Source organism: Emiliania huxleyi (assembly GCF_000372725.1).
Source record: "Emiliania huxleyi CCMP1516 chromosome Unknown EMIHUscaffold_218, whole genome shotgun sequence".
Lineage (NCBI taxonomy): Eukaryota > Haptophyta > Isochrysidales > Noelaerhabdaceae > Emiliania > Emiliania huxleyi.
The window spans coordinates 47811-64285 of record NW_005200434.1 but is presented as its reverse complement, the minus strand read 5'-3'; the positions used below and the strand labels follow the sequence as shown (position 1 = coordinate 64285).

General features: G+C 65.4%; 5 protein-coding genes across 5 annotated transcripts; all 5 read left to right on the top strand.

Moving 5' to 3' along the window:
* Positions 1-229: 229 nt before the first annotated feature.
* On the top strand, positions 230-1207 carry EMIHUDRAFT_457100 (hypothetical protein; the record flags this gene model as incomplete). Its single annotated transcript, XM_005780300.1, has 5 exons — positions 230-255; positions 307-539; positions 744-812; positions 885-1057; positions 1174-1207. Coding segments are annotated over 5 exons (534 nt in total), but the record flags the coding sequence as incomplete, so codon positions are not given.
* Positions 1208-3285: 2078 nt separating this feature from the next.
* On the top strand, positions 3286-7343 carry EMIHUDRAFT_235383 (hypothetical protein; the record flags this gene model as incomplete). Its single annotated transcript, XM_005780299.1, has 8 exons — positions 3286-3300; positions 3665-3997; positions 4277-5218; positions 5441-5617; positions 5802-6125; positions 6428-6512; positions 6756-6872; positions 7135-7343. 8 exons carry the CDS (start codon positions 3286-3288, stop codon positions 7341-7343), a joined length of 2202 nt encoding a protein of 733 aa, XP_005780356.1.
* A 1135-nt stretch (positions 7344-8478) lies between these two features.
* Positions 8479-9594, top strand: EMIHUDRAFT_443102 (hypothetical protein; the record flags this gene model as incomplete). Its single annotated transcript, XM_005780298.1, has 3 exons — positions 8479-9015; positions 9085-9396; positions 9484-9594. Coding segments are annotated over 2 exons (649 nt in total), but the record flags the coding sequence as incomplete, so codon positions are not given.
* A 258-nt stretch (positions 9595-9852) lies between these two features.
* On the top strand, positions 9853-10687 carry EMIHUDRAFT_457099 (hypothetical protein; the record flags this gene model as incomplete). Its single annotated transcript, XM_005780297.1, has 4 exons — positions 9853-9974; positions 10047-10115; positions 10183-10218; positions 10289-10687. Coding segments are annotated over 4 exons (434 nt in total), but the record flags the coding sequence as incomplete, so codon positions are not given.
* Positions 10688-14193: 3506 nt separating this feature from the next.
* On the top strand, positions 14194-15961 carry EMIHUDRAFT_235379 (hypothetical protein; the record flags this gene model as incomplete). Its single annotated transcript, XM_005780296.1, has 6 exons — positions 14194-14747; positions 14895-14937; positions 15010-15037; positions 15221-15252; positions 15479-15777; positions 15838-15961. The coding sequence occupies 6 exons, from the start codon at positions 14194-14196 to the stop codon at positions 15959-15961; spliced, it is 1080 nt and encodes a 359-aa protein (XP_005780353.1).
* Between the last annotated feature and the right edge of the window lie 514 nt (positions 15962-16475).

Here is a 16475-nt window from a genome sequence, read left to right as displayed (position 1 = left end):
CTCCCACATCTCCCCATATCTCCCCATATCTCCCCATGTCTCCCCATGTCTCCCCATATCTCCCCATATCTCCCCATATCTCCCATACCTCCCCATATCTCCCCATATCTCCCAGATCTCCACATATCTCCCCAGATCTCCCCAGATCTCCCCATATCTCCCCATACCTCCCCATATCTCCCCATATCTCCCCATGTCTCCCATACCTCCCCAGATCTCCCCAGATCTCCCGACCGTCAGAGCTCGTCCAGACGGGCGCGTTCGGCCTGCTCCTCCTCTCGGCCCACCCCGCGCCCAACCGGGTAGGCGCGCTGGGCCTGCTCTTCCTCTCTTCGGCCCTCTCTGTCTCCGCCGTCCTCACGCTGCGGGCCTGCCTCGCCACCGCCCCGCACTCGCTCTGCACGCACGCCTCCTTTGCCTGGAGCCGGAACCCCATCTGCGTGTCGAGTGTCGGCCTCGCTCTCTCCCTCTCGGCGCTGCTGCCGAGCGTGGTCAGCGCGGTCGGCACGGTCTGGCTCGCGCTCCACCTCGGCCGGCAGGTATGGGGAGATATGGGGAGATATGGGGAGATATGGGAGATATGGCTCGCGCTTCACCTAAGCCGGCAGGTCGGCGGGCCGGAGGAGCGCTGATGGTGACTATGGTTCTCATCCTCCTCCTCATTATCACCACAGGCTGGCGGGCCGGAGGAGCGCTGAGACAATGATAATGATGATGATGAGCTTCTTCTTGTCATAATACAGGTTGGCGGGCCGGAGGAGCGCCGGCTGGCGGAAGCCTTCGGCGAGAGCTGGCGCTCCTACGCCGAGGAGGTGCCCGCCGTGGGGAGCCGCGAGTCGCTCGCTGTGAACAGCGTCTCTTCACACCTCGACGTGTGTGAGGAGGTGCCCGCCGTGGGGAGCCTCGAGTCGCTCGCGATCTCCGCGCTGCTCATCACCGGCTGCGGCGTCCTGCTGCACGGCCTGCTGCCGGCGGCTGTGCTGCCGGGGGAGGCGGCGCTTCGGAGGCCGCAGCAGCGCCCCCTCGCGGCCGCGACGCCGCGCGAGGCCGACGAGGCGTCACCGCGCGCACCTCCAGCCCCATCTCCCGTTCTCTCCCGATATCTCCCGATCTCTCCGGCGGCGCTCTGTGCGGCGCTCGGGGCGCTGGCGCTGCCCGTCGTGCTCGCCGCAGCCTCTCGGCCGGCCCTCCGGCGAGCGAGCGCTAAGAGCTGCTAGTATTGCAATGGCGCTGTTGTGTGTGCGCGGGTCGGCGCGCGCCGCGAGCAGTGCGTGCGGCCGCGCGACATAGAGTGATCTGTACAACTGCTCGGCGTCTACAGCCGCGTGCTTTATGGTGCGTGCTTGTGTACTAGGCTATAGAGAGGGCCGCCAGACGTGCTCTAGATGTGTTCACCCTGGGAGTGAAAATGTGCTAAGCGGCTGAATCAATGGTTGCGCTACGCGCTAGCTAGAGAGGATTTGTAAAGTATTGGCAAATTCAGACCGTGGTCCGCGTGTATTATACTCTTGGAGAGTACTATCAATCACTACTCGCCCTCCCCCGCTGCCCGCCTTGCTTCCTACTCGTCCAAATCACCTTGCTTCCTACTCGTCCGAATCGCTGTCTTCTCCGTCGCTGCTGTCCTCTCCGTCAGAGGAAGCAGGCGTGGGCGGCCGGCTCGCCCACACCTCGATCTTCTTGGGCTCGAGCTGGCGCTCCCGGTCGCGGTGGCCTAGCTGGCCATCGCCTCCACTGCCCCAGCTCCAGGCAGCGCCATCGCCGGTGATGGCGAGGCTGTGGCCATCTCCAGCAGACAGAGCGACGACGCGCTGACCAGCCAAGGCCTCAATCTTCTTGGGCAGCAGCTGGCGCTGCTCGTCGCCGTGGCCCAGCTGGCCAAAGCGACCATAACCCCAGCTCCATACAGCGCCGTCGGTGGTGATGGCGAGGTTGTGCAGACACCCCGCCGAGACAGCGACGACGCGCCGGCCAGCCAAGGCCTCGACCTTCTTTGGCAGCAGCTGGGTCTGCTCGTTGCCGTGGCCCAGCGGGCCAAAGCCTCCATCGCCCCAACTCCAGACGGCGCCGTCGGCGGTGAGGGCGAGGGTGTGGTAGCCTCCAGCCGACACGGCGACGACGCGCCTTCCCGCCAACGCCTCGACCTTCTTCGGCAGCAGCTGGTCCTGCTCGTTGCCGTGGCCCAACCGGCCCCCGCCTCCACCCCCCCAGCTCCAGACGGCGCTGTCGGCGGTGATGGCGAGGCTGTGGAAGCCTCCCGCCGAGACAGCGACGACACGCTGCCCCGCGAATGCCTCGACCTTCTTTGGCAGCAGCTGGTTTTGCTTGTCGCCGTGGCCCAACTGGCCGTCGCCTCCATCGCCCCAGCTCCAGACAGCTCCGTCGGCGGTGATGGCGAGGCTGTGCTGGTCACCTGCCGTCACAGCGACGACGCGCTGCCCAGCCAAGGCCTCGATCTTCTTTAGCTGCGACTTGTTCTCCTCGTCACCGTGGCCCAGCTGGCCATAGGTTCCCCAGCCCCAGCTCCAGGCAGCGCCGTCGGCGGTGATGGCCAGGCTGTGGAGTGCGCTTGCCGACACGCTCACGGCGCGCTCGCCTCCCAGAAGAGGAGAAGGGAGGCGCGTCGGCGTGTTGAGCCGCCTCACGCCCTCACCGTGCCCGATGAGCCCCTCTTGGTCCAAATCCGCCGAGCCGCACGACGAGAGCCGCCCCTCGCCGTCAATGAAGACGCTGTGCCGCCAGCCTGCCGCCAGCCTCGCCGGCGGGTTGGCCGCGCACAGCAGCGCCGAATAGCACAGCCACCGCACGGCGCAGCCCTCGCTCTCTGGCTGCGCCGGCAGCTCAAAGCCGCGCTCTTGCGCCCACAAGCGGATGCCCTCCACCGCGAGTGAGGCGTGGAAGAGAAGCGAGACGGCCGCCGCGCGAGCGACGTCGGGGGGGTCGCAGCGAGAGAGGGCGCGCACGAGGAGCTCCCTGGGGAGGTCGAGGAGGCGGGTGGGCGGCGGCGTGCTTGGCGAAGCCGCGGTGGCGGCGGCGGCGGTGGCGAGGCGGCGCGAGCGGCGGCGCGGAGGGGTGGACATCGCGAGAAAAAGAAAATTCTCTACCCGCACGATTGCCCACTGGCCCCATCGCTAGTTGTAAGAAGGCTATGCGTAAGCTCCGACCACAAAAGTCCCCGCCGGCCACCGCCGGAGGGGCCGCCGAGCGCGCCCCACCGGCGCGCGCTCACGAGGCGCTTGCACGCGCAACCCCGCCCGACGCCAATGCGTCCCCGCGCGCCGCGCCATGCGCCCACGGCACGTGCCCCCCGTCGGACGAGCCAGCCACAGACACGGCAGGCAGGCTTGCCCCGCACGCCAGCACCCCTGCCGCCACCGCCCAGCCGCAAGAGGCGACGACGCTCGCAACACCAGTGGCGCAGGCGGCACCAGCAGCGGCGCCTGTAGCACAGCAGCAGCAGGCCCAGCAGCAGCAGCAACAGCAGCAACAACAGCAGCAACCTGCGAGCGCCGCCCCCGCGGCCGCCAGCATCGCCGCCCCCCTCGTCTCGCCCCCCGTCATCACCGCCGTCGCCAACCCCGCCGCCCCCCTCATCTCGCCCTCCGCCATCACCGTCGTCAACGCCGTCGTAGCGACCAACAGGGTCCAAGACCTTGCGGCGAAGTACAACGGCTACAACGCACCAGTCGGAGGCATCAAGTGCCCCATTGACGGCTGCAACCACGACCCCTTCCCGGATCGGCGACACCTCGCCGAGCACTGCGCCGCCGCTCACCCATCCTCCGCCGACACCGACGATGTGCTAGCCGACCACGCTTTCCACCGATGCGACATCTGCAGAGGGGTGTTCTGCGTGCTCCCGCGACCAACCCAGAATGGGAACTCAGGCTGGCTGAACCATTGCACGAGCGGCGACAACACGCGCAGGACTGCTCACAAAGAATTGCAGATCGCGGCCAAGACGTGGAAGGAGGCGGAGAAACGAGCGCGGTCTGCGGTCGCCGCTCGCGCCAAGCCGGGCACCCTCGGCTCCTGCCTCCCCTGCCTCGCCCCCGCCCCCGCCCCCGCCCCCGCCCCCTCTGGCAGCCCCCAAGGAGCCGCGCCGGCGCACTCGCCGGCCCCCTCCGCCGCCCCCAGCGCGCCGCCCCCCCGCCCCAATGACACGCACCGCCTCGTCGCCATCCCTGCCATCACCACGGGCGACAACCTACTCTGCCTCCGCGGCATTGACATCGACGCCGACGTGCGGAGTCTTGGCGGCTGCCTCCGCGCACAGGAGATCCCACTCCACTCTGGCTTCCAGGCGGAACTCTTTGCGCCAGTCGTCGCTGCGCACGAGCACTTTGCCGAAGACGTGAACGGCGAGACGAACGGCCTCGCTTTCCTGTGCGCCGACCTCTACAACGCCTATGTCTTCTTCCGCTCGCACGGCGAGGTCGAGCCTCGCCCCGCGGACCAACTGCGCCATCGCGCAGCCGCGTGGGTGAGCGCCATCAACGATGGCACCGCCGTGCAGCTCTGGCGCGCCTTCGCGGACGAGGCGCGCCGCACTGCGAGCCGCTCCAACCCCGACGGCGACCTGTGCGAACTTGAGGACGAGCTCCAAGTGGACTACGACAGGCTGTCCGAGCCGACCGTATCGGGGATGCCTTGCGACGCGACGACCATCCGTAAACAGGCCTTCTTGGCCTCGCATGGCGATTGGTCGGCAGCCTTCAAGCAGTCCACCCCCTCCCCCGCCCTCGACCCCCGACTGCCGGACTCCAAACGCGCCCTCATCGGCTTCAACCCTCAGACCCCCCATCGGGAGCTCACTCCTGAGCATGTTGCCGACGAGCCTGGGCACGCCCCGATCCAGTTTACAGCCAAGCTCGTCCAGAAGGCCGCCGCACAGCTGCGCGACCTGCGGGCGCCGGGCACGTTGCCGCAGGACAACCGCATCATCAAAGCGATTATCCGGCAGCCGAGAGGCCTCAAGGCCGTCACTAAATGGGCCAACGCCGTCGCAGCAGACCAGGGTGGGGCGACTGCCCGCGACCTCCTCGCCGGCGGCATCCGCGCCGCCCTCGCCGCCAAAGTCTGCCCTTTGACCGGCGAGATCAAAGGCCGTCGGCCCCTCGGCATGTGCGAGAAGTGGCGCTGTCTCCTCTGGGCAATAATCAATCGCGCTTGCCGCAAAGGGTTCGAACGCAACTTCACCGAGCCCGCCCCCGAGGACGTGCAGGACCATCAGCGCCGCATTGACACCGCCGAGGCGGACGTCCTCGCCGCCGAGCTGCAGCACGAGGCTGCCACCGCCGTCTCCGGCAACGATCCGTCCGCCGCAGGCCTGCGCGCGCGCGCCAGCCGCACCGCCGCCGCCCTCGCTGCTGCCAGGGACGCCCTCGCCGCCGCCTCCCGCCCGCTCAAGTTTGTCACCAACTGGTGCTTCTCCTCCAAGGGAACGGAGAAACTTGCCCGCCTCGTCCGAGGCTGGACCGAGCACGCGCCACGCCACGGCATCGTCTCCGACGACATCTCCGCCATGTACCAGTGGACGAGCCGCTGGGCGGGATTCGCCTTCCTGCGGAGACGCTTTCCGTCCCTCCTCGCCATCTTCCGCTTCTTCTACTACTCCGTCGCGGCCATACACACGATTACCGCGCCCGGGCGCCACGATGGCCAACAAGCCGCGCAGCAACAAGCAGTCCAAGAGGAGAGCCTCGCCGCCTGCGTCCGCTCTCCGTCGCCATGTTGTCGCATCGCTGCTAGTCGCCGTGTCTCTCCCGGCCGCTCTCTCGCTGTGCGGCTCCCGCCTCGAGCGCAGCGGCCTGCTGGCGCTCGAGCAAGGCGAGCCAGCGACGGCCGTGGCGCAGCTGACTCGCGCGCGGCAATTTGCTGCGTACAGCGGCGCGGCTCTGCTCGGGCGTCTCCCGGGCGGGCTCCTGTGGAGCGGGCTCTCGCCGAACAGCGAGTACGCGGCCGGGCGTGCGGTGCTCGAGAATCGAGGCGAGGTCCTCGCGGCGATCGACCACTTTGACGCCGCTATACGCGGGAACCCAAACCTGTGGCCGGCGCATGCCAACCTTGCGGCGGTTCAAGCGGGGCTCGGCGACGTCATGGCGGCGCTCGAGGCGACTCTTAGCGTAGCAGACGCAGCCCATGCTGCAGAGAAGAGACTCTGAGACACCGCCCAGCTCGCCCCTCTCCTCTCGTCGACTCGTCTCTAGATAGAGGGAGAGGCGAAGGACCGCCCGCGACCAGAGGGGAAGAACAGCCTGTAGTCGATGACCTGGCCGTTGGGCGGTGTGGGGTGGGCGCACCGCGAGACGGAGGGACGGGTCCCACTGGAGCGACACACACACACACACACACACACACACACACACACACACACACACACACACACTAAGACACACAGCACGAGCCGCTCGTCTGTCCCACGCAGGCGTGCCAGCGCGCGATCGACATCCTGGTGATCCGTGCGGACGACGCTCCCGCGCCCGCAGACCCAGGGCAGGCGCTGCCGGCCTGTAGCTGAGTCTCAGCACACATAGATCTAGGAACCAATTCACTTCGACGATTCACTCTCTGCGATGAGTTCTCTGCCTGCCCGACGGCAGGTGCTGTCCGACCTGCACCTGATGGCGGGGCAGCTCCTCGAGCGGCTGCCCGCGAGCCGCTGCAGCGGAGGCTCCCTCCTGCCTCCCGCACGCGGCGGGACCTGCAACTAATGAAGGAGTCGGTTCGAGGCTATTGATTGGCCAATGGTGTAGGCTCCTGCCTCCCGCACGCGGCGGACGCGTACCAGCGCGCGCTCGCCAACGTCGCCGGCCACGAGGGGGCGAGCGCCGCACTCGAGCGCCTGGCCGAGCTGCAGCAGGAGGGGAGAGGTCCTGAGCTGTGAACGGGCTCTCTTCACACCTCCAGCTGTGAACACAGGCCGAGCTGCAGCAGGAGGCGGCGCCACATCATCCCGCCCCGGCGGGCGAGGGCGGCACGGCGGACGCGGCGGGCGCCCCGGCGGCGTCGGCGCCGTGGAGGGGCTGGAAGTGGATCGCGGCGGTCGTGCCGCCGCTCGGGCCTCTGGCGGCGAGAATCGGCCCCGCCTGACTCTCTTTTAAGACTCTCCTCGCGCCCGCCGCTCGGCTCCAGGGTCGCAGGGTCGGATCACGTCAAGCCTCTCGCCCTCTCGACGTCCTGTTGACAGCGTGCCGACAGACAGCGACACAGACCCTGTGGTCGTGGGGGTCACGTTTGGTGCTTGTCGATATGTCCCTGCTATCTTTTCTGTATCAAAGGATACGAAGATGCGCGCATTAAACGAGGGCAAGGAGACAGATGATGCGCATGTGAGTGAGTGAGTGAGTATTCTTGATACGAAACCACGACGCACGAGTCGACGACACACACCTCAGTCGTCTCGAGTCAGTCGTAGCATCTAGCCACTCGGCGGGCACGGGACCGACAACAAGCGACTGTACCAAGGAGCACAGAGCGCAGCAGAAAGGACGGCGGCGACGGCGGACATGGCAGAGACGAGTGTGAAACAAAGGATGGCGGGGATCTGGAGGGCGGTAGCGATGGGGATGGTGACGGTGACGGTGGCGAGGGCGAGAGGGAGGGGGTCCATCAACACAAGACAGCGAGGGGGGCAGCGAGGAAAGGGGGAGAGAGGAGGCCAACGGCGTTGCCACCAGCAGCAGGGGACACGATGAACAAGTAGACAACGGCCTAGACGATAGCGAGGACGAGGAGACACGGGACGATGGCAGGCGATACGAGGAGGACGGAGGCGAGGGAAGAGGCAGCGCCGCAGTCGACGGAGGCAACAACGATGGAGAAGGGAAGGGAGCAACAACGCGCACAGAGGATGAGGATATAAATTGGGACGAAGCAGTAGAGGGGACAGCGAGGCGAGGGAATCGAGGGACCGGAGGGCTTTCGACAGCGAAGGTGCCAAGGGAACAAACAAGGGCACAACAACAACAGACAGACGACAGGAAGTGACGTGCTTTGTAGCCTGGCGTTTGTGCCCCGTTTGTGCCGCGTCCCGTGCCCCCGAGTTCATTTAATCAACACAAGTGACGTGCGAGGCTAGAGCAGGCTTGCCTACGGCCTCAACCGTATGTATGTATGTAGAAAGATGAACAACAGTCAGGCTCGGACTGGACACCAACGCGGTATGGGTGGACGCGAGACAGATGATGACGACACGCACGAGCGACACAAAGACACAAACAGGCTCACAAGACACACAACCAGCTGGCTGCCACACACCCTGAGTTGGCGTACACATAACTCAGGGCCACATTCTCCCTATCGCCCCCCCCAGCACTCCCAGGTGCCAAGAGAAACAAACAAGGGCACAACAAACAACAGACAACAGGGGCGAACGCGTGAGGCTAGAGCAGGCTTGCTCGGCCTCTAGCAATCAACCGTCCCGGTCCCCGTCCGCGGATTCCACCGTACCACCCTCCCGCGCCTGTCCCCGCCCTCCACGCCCAGAACCGTCTCGCGGGCGCGTGGCAGCGGCCGGCAGCGTGTTGCCGCAAGCGACGAACGCCCCAAGAAATGGTCCACCCCGCCTCCTCCCGCGTGGGCAGCTCGGTGCTCGTGCGGACGCACGAGGCTCCGGCCGCCAAGGTGCGGCGCACCGCGCAGTGCGACGCCGTCGTCGCGGCGGTCGACCCGCAGGGCGGGCTCGTGTGCGTCGCTCACCTGGACTCGCTCCAGCTCTTTGCCGCCGAGGAGCCGCTGGCGCCGCGCGCGCTCACCCCGACCGGCGTGGTGCGCAGCGTGTGCTTCAGCCGGTGCGGCGGCGTGCTCCTCTCCGGCGGCGACGACAAGGCGGTGCGAGCCTGGGACGTCACTGCCGACGCCGCGGCCGCGCCGATCGGCACGTGGACGCACCACAAGAAGATTGGGTGCGTCGCCTTCGCGCCTCTCCCGGCGGGCGGCGAGACCTCGCTCCTCGGCCTCTGGGCCGACAAGTTTGGAGAAGTGTTTGCCTTTGACGTGCGCTGTCCGTCTGCGGCGCCGCTGCTCGCTCGGCCGGCTCTCGCTGCTGAAGGGCGTCTCTTCACAGCCACGGCACGTGCACAGGCGCCGCTGCTCAAGCTCGGCCACCTCTCCCCCGTCTCGCACCTCGCCTTCACGCCCGGCGGCGGCGAGCTGCTCCGTGCGGGCCGAGAAGAGCCAGTTCACCCGTCCGTGAGCCAGCCGAGTCAGTGAGACAGGCGAGCTGGTGACGGCGGACCGGTGAATTAATGAGTAATTGATGAATTAATTAGTCATTGAGACAGGCGAGCTGGTGACGGCGGACCGGTGAATTAATGAGTAATTGATGAATTAATTAGTCAATGAGACAGGCGAGCTGGTGACGGCGGACCGGGAGGGGCACGTGCGCGCTAGCCGGTGGCCGCGCGCCCGACTTCATTCGAGACGTCCCAGTTAATATGGGATGGTGCATCACCCACAACCGCTCACACTCGTCGCTGGCAGGTGGCCGAGCGCCGACATCATCGAGCGCTACTACCTCACGCACACCTCGCCCGTCGAGGTCGTGCTGCCGCTCGCCGCGCTGCCGCTGCTGCTCACCGCGGCGGGCAGCGGCGCGGAGGTCTGCTTGTGGCGGCGAGAAGGGGCCGTGAGGAGTGCTGATCTCGTCCTCACCTCCTGTCGTAACCGCAGGTCTGCTTGTGGCGGTGCGACGGCGCCGAGCGGCTCTGGAAGCGGCCCTGCGCGGGGCTGCTCACTCCCCATCCGTCCCCGTGAGTGGAGAATCATAACGCTTGAACAGGAAGCGGTCTGCCGCGGAGCTCCTTCGCCTGCTCCGCCACGCTGCGCCGCTCGGCCCCGACGCCGGCGACGCTCCCCCACCCGCTCCCCCACCCGCTCCTTCACCCGTCGCCGCGTCCGCGTCCGCGGGCTCGGAGGCGGCGGAGGGCAGCGCGTGCGGCGAAGGGGCGGTGCTGCGCTGCGCGTGTGAGCTGGCGCTCCTCGCAGCTGCTCCCTCGCTGGCGTCGGAGGGCGGTCCATTCATTAGTCAGTCAACGGCCCCTCAGGCCGCCTCGCGGCTGCTCTACCTCGGCTTCGACAGCGAGAGGACGCTGCACGCGCTCGAGGGGGCAGAGGCGCGAGCTGGCGCGAGATCGGTCGAGATCGGTCGAGATCGGTCGAGATCACTTCGCTCGAGACTAGGCGGCGGAGGCGGAGCTCCGGCCGCGGCCCGGGCTGGCGCTCGGGCTGTCCAGCCCGCCGCGATTCGTTTAATGAATGATGTGTCGCTGTCGATTGATACTGATAGGCCCTCGAGCTGCGCAGCCCGCCGCTCGCGCTGCAGTCGCCGGTGCAGGGGCGGCTGTTCGCGCTGTGCGAGTTTGAGCTCCTCTGCTTTGCGTTGGGCGAGGGAGGGCGTCTCGCGCCGTCCGCCTCGTTCCGGCTGAGCGAGCTGCCGCCGCCGTCGGTGTCTTCGGCGGCTGCGGCTGACGGCGACGAGGAAGGGGAGGAGTAGCAGAGGCCGGAGGGGCGAGACCGAGAAAAGGTGCAGCGGTGACTGTAGCGTCGGGGGCCAATCGTAGCGATCCTAGGTGCAGCGTTGCCAGATCTCGAATGGCCGGAGCCTAAAAATCAGTAACCAGCCTCCGGCGGGGCCCCCCGCTACCATCCAAACCGAGTACCGGTCTACTAATCATTGACATTGTTTTTCAATCAAACAATAGATTAGGAGCAGCAGGGACCCGAGGGACCATGTGGAAGACGGCTAGTGCTAGTGTCCCCCATCGAGAGGACGACCCCGGCTAGTCGCCGACCACAACCCACAAAGAACCCTGCACGCGAAAAAAGATCGCAAGGGCGGGGACCTGTTCCTTTTTACCCATCTCACAGTAGAGAGGTGTCCGTTTTTATTTATTTATTTATTTAATCAAACAATGATCTCATCACAGCCACAACTGAGCCAACTTTCCCCTCTAAATCGCTGCGGGTAGTGTCTCTTGAGCTTGGACAGGTGGGCTTCGCTCGCCGACGCCTCCCCTGTCTCCTCGCACGCGGGGAGAGTTCCTTTTTATGGTTATGGAGTCGCCATGTCTCCTCACGCGCTCTCAGACTTTCGCAGAGGCTCCAAAGACATGAATGAAAACACAACCCGAGGTGGAAAATGAACAAGTGTCAAAACGTCACCAAGAAATGGAAGTGGATGATGTAAGAGCTGCTCCCCCAGTACCAGCTTTCGTGCAACCGCTCGACATCTCCATGCGCTCCAACAGTCAATTTTGTCCTGCGGGACGCGCCCCAGATTATGACTACCGATGGGATAAACTGGTTCTTGTTCGCTGGCCTTGTAATAGCCGTCGCCATCAGCAGCTGAATTGCAGACCAAGAAGAAACTTCGTCGCGGCCTTCTGGAAATGTTGTTGAAACTTGCATGGGGCGTGAACGCGCTGAACACAACAACTGTACCAGCAGATCCAGTGGTCAGTACAGGTGAGTGTTTGGACAAAAGATCAGCCAGAGCATCGCCTTCGAGTTTGAGCGGGAAAGTGTCGTCGCCCGAGGCTACATGAGGTAGCAAGCCCGCTTCTGGAGAGTATGCAAGCAATTGCACACAACCGTTTTCCTCAGTTGATTGGTCCAGGTAAACGAACAACGAGATGAGGCTCCGAGAATAAGATGACCAATAACAGAAATCCTGATGCCAAGGGAATGCGCCTGGCATGCTCAGACTCTGCTTGCTTCCAGACGACGGCAGCTTCATCTGAATTCTGTCCTCGAATAGCAAGGGGCGGTCACCATCGAACAAGCTGCGGAAGATGGATTGCACTTTTGAGCCGCTGGCCGTGCCACGGAACGTTGGCGACAAGTCGAGAACAGGCTCGATCACCTTCATGTTTTGAGCACTCGCCTCGCCATCAAACATTAGGCGTGGGTTCTGCGATGTCAACGGCCCAATGACGTCTTCGCGCTGTACTTTTTCAAGAGCATGCACCATCTCCTCGACCTCATGCATCATGCTCTCACTGAGAAATAGGAAGGCATGATTAAATATCCATTTCTTCTGAAGAAGTGTATCAGTAGCAGACACAGGTGGCTTCCATGCTGAGCTGAACAAGCGGCAAAAACTATCGGCGCTCTCGCTACCGGTCCTTTGCGCAGCGATTTTTTGCTAGCCTTCGATGTTATGAAACAAACGCCAGGCGGACACAAGCACATCGCTCTCTCTGTCCCACAGACATCCCGCACACCCGCCGCACACCGATTTTTTTTGAGCTTAGCCTTCGAATGTTATTTTTTTTAGCCAGCCTTCGATGTTATGAGGTAGCCTTCGATGTTATGAAACAAACAAACACAAGGCATTACAACTAAACTCCCTCGCACGACGCACGACACTAGGTAAGGACTGTCGCGCCACAACACACGTGCTAAAAGACACACACACACACTAAAAGAATTTTACAACAAAACTCCCTCGCACGACACCGGGTACGGGACTGGCACTGCAAAGGCGACGGCTTAGAAGCCGTCGCCCTCACAGATGCCGGCCTCCTCACAGAAGGCGTCGTCGGAATGGTAGTCAGGTGGATGGTCGAATCCACGAGCACCGTGGTGCTCGCCGAGAGGACCATCCCCATCATCCTCCGACTCCCTCCCCTCCCCCCCCCCCCGTCGCTGAGCGACCCGGGGGATGCCCCGCGCGCCTGACCCAGGCGCGAGAAACGAACCTGCGAGGCGAGGCCGCTCACGCGGCCCGATGGGGAGGAACGGGGCGAGCCCCCTCCAACCTCGAACCTAACAAGCTGTGAACGAATCGAAAAAGACCTAGGAAAATCGCTTCTAACTGCCATGTCGTCGGCTGCTGCTCCCGCCTCGCTGGCGGCGCGGTCTGGTGCCGCGGCGCCCATCTCTCCTGTGGGCTCGCGGCGGCTCGCCGCCGTGAATCTGAACAATAGAACCAATCCGGATTCGTCCCGGCGTGCCGCCAGTGCTGTTTCCTCGCCGATTTTTGGCTCATCCAGTTAGTCGACAAAGTTGCCCTGGAGCTGCTGCCGCTCGACTGCGCGGCGGAACCGGCCCTTCGCGGCCGAGATGCGATGCGCCGACGCCGGGGCTACGGCTCGGGACCATTTCCGGGCTGTCTCGGGCAAGTCCAAAATTTGATGATTTCATGACCTCGCCACTTTGCGGCTCTTTGACCACAACCTCGCGGCCCGCTGCGCGGCTCTCCGAGCGCGAGATGTGTCGTCTACGAGGCGGCGGCGAGCGCAGGCGGCGGCGGCGCGGCGGCGCGGCGGCGGATCGCGGCGCTGACAACGGCAGCAATCTGCGGCAGGCTGCTGCTGGCTGCTGCAGCTGCTGCTGCTGCTGCTGCCGCTGCTCCGCTGCTGCTGATTGTGGCTACGATTTCTCCGATCACCCCGCCCGCCCGCTCCGCCCCGCCCGCCCGCCTCTCCCCGCTTGCCCGCCCGCCCGCCCGCCCGCCCGCCCGCCCGCCCCGCCCGCCCGCCCGACCTCCCATTCCCATCACCATCTCACATACCTTCATATAGGCGCTCGAGTGCTCCACTCGCTGCCTACTCGCTGCCTCGAGGGAGGGGGGGAAGACGTCAGGTTGAGCTGGACTCGCCAGGCTGAGGCCCCTCCCCTAAAGGCAAGTATTAGCCACATGAAATCCGAGACCCCTCCCCACCGCCCCGACCCCCCCACCCCCTTGCTCCCCTCCCCCCCTCGGGAGGGCCGAACTGAGGCGCCCGAGGGGACCCCGCACTTCCCTTCCCCCCTCGGAGGGCCGGACTGAGGCGTCGAGGGCCCCGCTCTTTCCTTCGCATAGCGGCCACTCTTCGGATCGCTGGTCGAGCGACCCGGGGGATGCCCCGCGCGCCTGACCCAGGCGCGAAAACGAATCTGCGAGGCGTGGCCGCTCATGCGGCCCGATGGGGAGGAGGGGAAGACGTAGGGCGTGCTTGCGCGCCTTTCCGAGCCCCCTCCAACCCACCCGCGCTAGGTCTCGGGGGACGCAGGGGTCAGCCCCGCGCGACCTCGGGAACTAGCCGGGGCAGTCGGAGAAGGGGCAACTCCGTGCACTGACGGTCGGCCGTCAGAAAACACGCCTCCGTGGCTCGGGTTACACCAATCCTCGCTACCCAACGCGGCCAAAGGATATCCACCTCGAGAACCTCGAGAGAATCGAAAAACACGACTGTCCGTACCGACGGTATGTCAGACCGCACGCTCACCCTCCTGCTCGCGACTGGTGCGACGTTTGCCTGCGCCTCTCTGGTGGCCCGCGTGCGCTCTCGCGCCGCACGACGCCTTACCATGAGCGGAGCCGCAGAGCCAGCCGTGCGCTGGGCGCTCGACGACGATGCGAGAACCGCTGCGTCAGCTGACCAGGCACACATCCTGGCTCAGGCATGGGGCTCAGATCCCGAGATTGGAGTCTTCGGCGGCACGCTTTGCGCCGTGCCGTTCGTCCGCACGACGACCGATGGGCTCGTGATGCACGGCTCACTCGCCTACTGCAACGGCGGCGGCCTGCGTGAAGGATCTCCACGGCCGGGCGTGTGCTTAGTGCACACCGCCGTCGGCCCGCAGGAAGCTCGCTCATTCGTGAACTCATTCGTTCACTACTACTACGTTCATGAGAGTGACGCTTGCACCCAGGACCTGTACCTTCGCTGGCGCGCGCACGCGCTCGCAACGCGCGGCTACGTCGTCCTGATCGCCGATCTGCTGGGCGACCCGCACGGCGATGGCTGGGAGCCCGCCTGGTGCGGGCCTCGCCGGGAGGTGTACACGGGCGAAGGGCGGCCGCTGCTGCAGAGGCGCACGCGAGAGCGCTGCCGCAGCTGGCTCGAGATGGCCCGGAGATTACCCCGAGATCACCGGAGATCACCCCGAGATCACCCGGAGATCAGGCGCACGCGCGAGGCGCTGCAGCAGCTGGCCGAGTCGCCGCTGGTGGACGCCTCGACGCGTCGCGCCGCCCGGGCGGTGTGAAGAGGCGCCGTTCACGGCGATTGCCGTTGTCAGGTCGACGCGTCGCGCCTAGCGCTCGTCGGTGGGAGCTGATAGAGGGAGGATACGCCTTCTTGTGCTCCACCCAGCGCTGTAGAGGACACATCTCCGACTGCACTCGGCCGTAGTCCCCCTCGTACTCACGCGGTGCTCTGACTAGTCTGCACGAGACCGCCTTCCCGCCCCCGAGGCTGGCGTGTTCAGCATGTGTGCGCGGTGCACTCAGGGTGGTGCTTCGGCGGCCGGGCGGTCATGGATGTGCTCAAGGCGCGCGCGCGCACACACACACACACACACACACACACACACACACACACACACACACACACACACACACACACACACACACACACACACACACAGACACACCGGGCCTTGCGCTTTCAATACCGTGGGGCTCCTGTCGTCTAGACGTGGAGTTGCGAGGGGCTGCCCCCTTGCCCCACCACCTCGTGTGTGCGGAGAGGTTTACCTTACCTTTAAGGCGTGCACGCCGGCGCCGCCGGGCCTCCGCGCCGTCGTCTCCTTTCACGGCGTGGTCGACGGCTACGTGCCGCATGACTTGACCGCTACGGGAGGCTCGGAAGGCTCGGCGGGGGCAGAGGCAGTGGCTGCGCCGCCGATCACGGCACGGGCCCTTCTCTGCCACGCCGAGGCCGACCCGTTTGTGCCGCGCGACGGCGTCGACGCTTGCTTGGCGGCCCTCGGCGAGCGGGGCTGCCGCTGGGAGCTGCAGGCATTTGGCGCTGCCGGCGGCGCCAGGCAGCGAACTTCACCGCCCCCGTAGTCGCACCGACGTGCTGTGAACGGCGCCTCTTCACGCTGAGGCGCTGTGAACTCTAGGCACTCGTTCACCAATCCGGCGCAGGCGCTCAACGAGAACCCCGCCTTTAGCTACGACGCGCGCGCCGACGCCGCTTCGTGGGCTGCAGCGAGAGAGCTGCTCGCGGACGCTCTTGGCTCATAGCGCCCGTCGCGGTTCATTCTGAGGCTGCTCGCAAAAGCACGGCACCGTCTGTGCCGGCCTCGAAGCGTATAGTTTTTTTATGGGGGACTCTACAATCAAGGAACGACGGCGAAAGTGAACACGGGACACACGCGCGGCGCGCGCGCGAGCGCCGTCTTGCTTCACACATTCACATATCGTGAGAGAACCAGAACGCCAAGAGCACGCCGCGCGCGGTCCCGCTCCTCTCCACATCCCGCGCGGTTCCATGCGCACGTGTTGTGGCAAGTTGTGGACTCACCGAGCTGCCGATATAACACACACGGATGAGTTGCTGCTAATCGCCCCGCCGCCCCCCGGCGCGCCGAGCCCTCGGACCCGCCACCGGGACCTCGTGCTGAGTATCCAACCGCTCCTCACTCCACTCCACCGTCCGGCGCTGGCTTAGCCGCGTCTCCAGAAGAGGGTCAAAATCGCGACCAACTGACCAGTCAGAGTCGGCCTGGCTGTTGCGCGAGCGTGAATCGTCCACGTC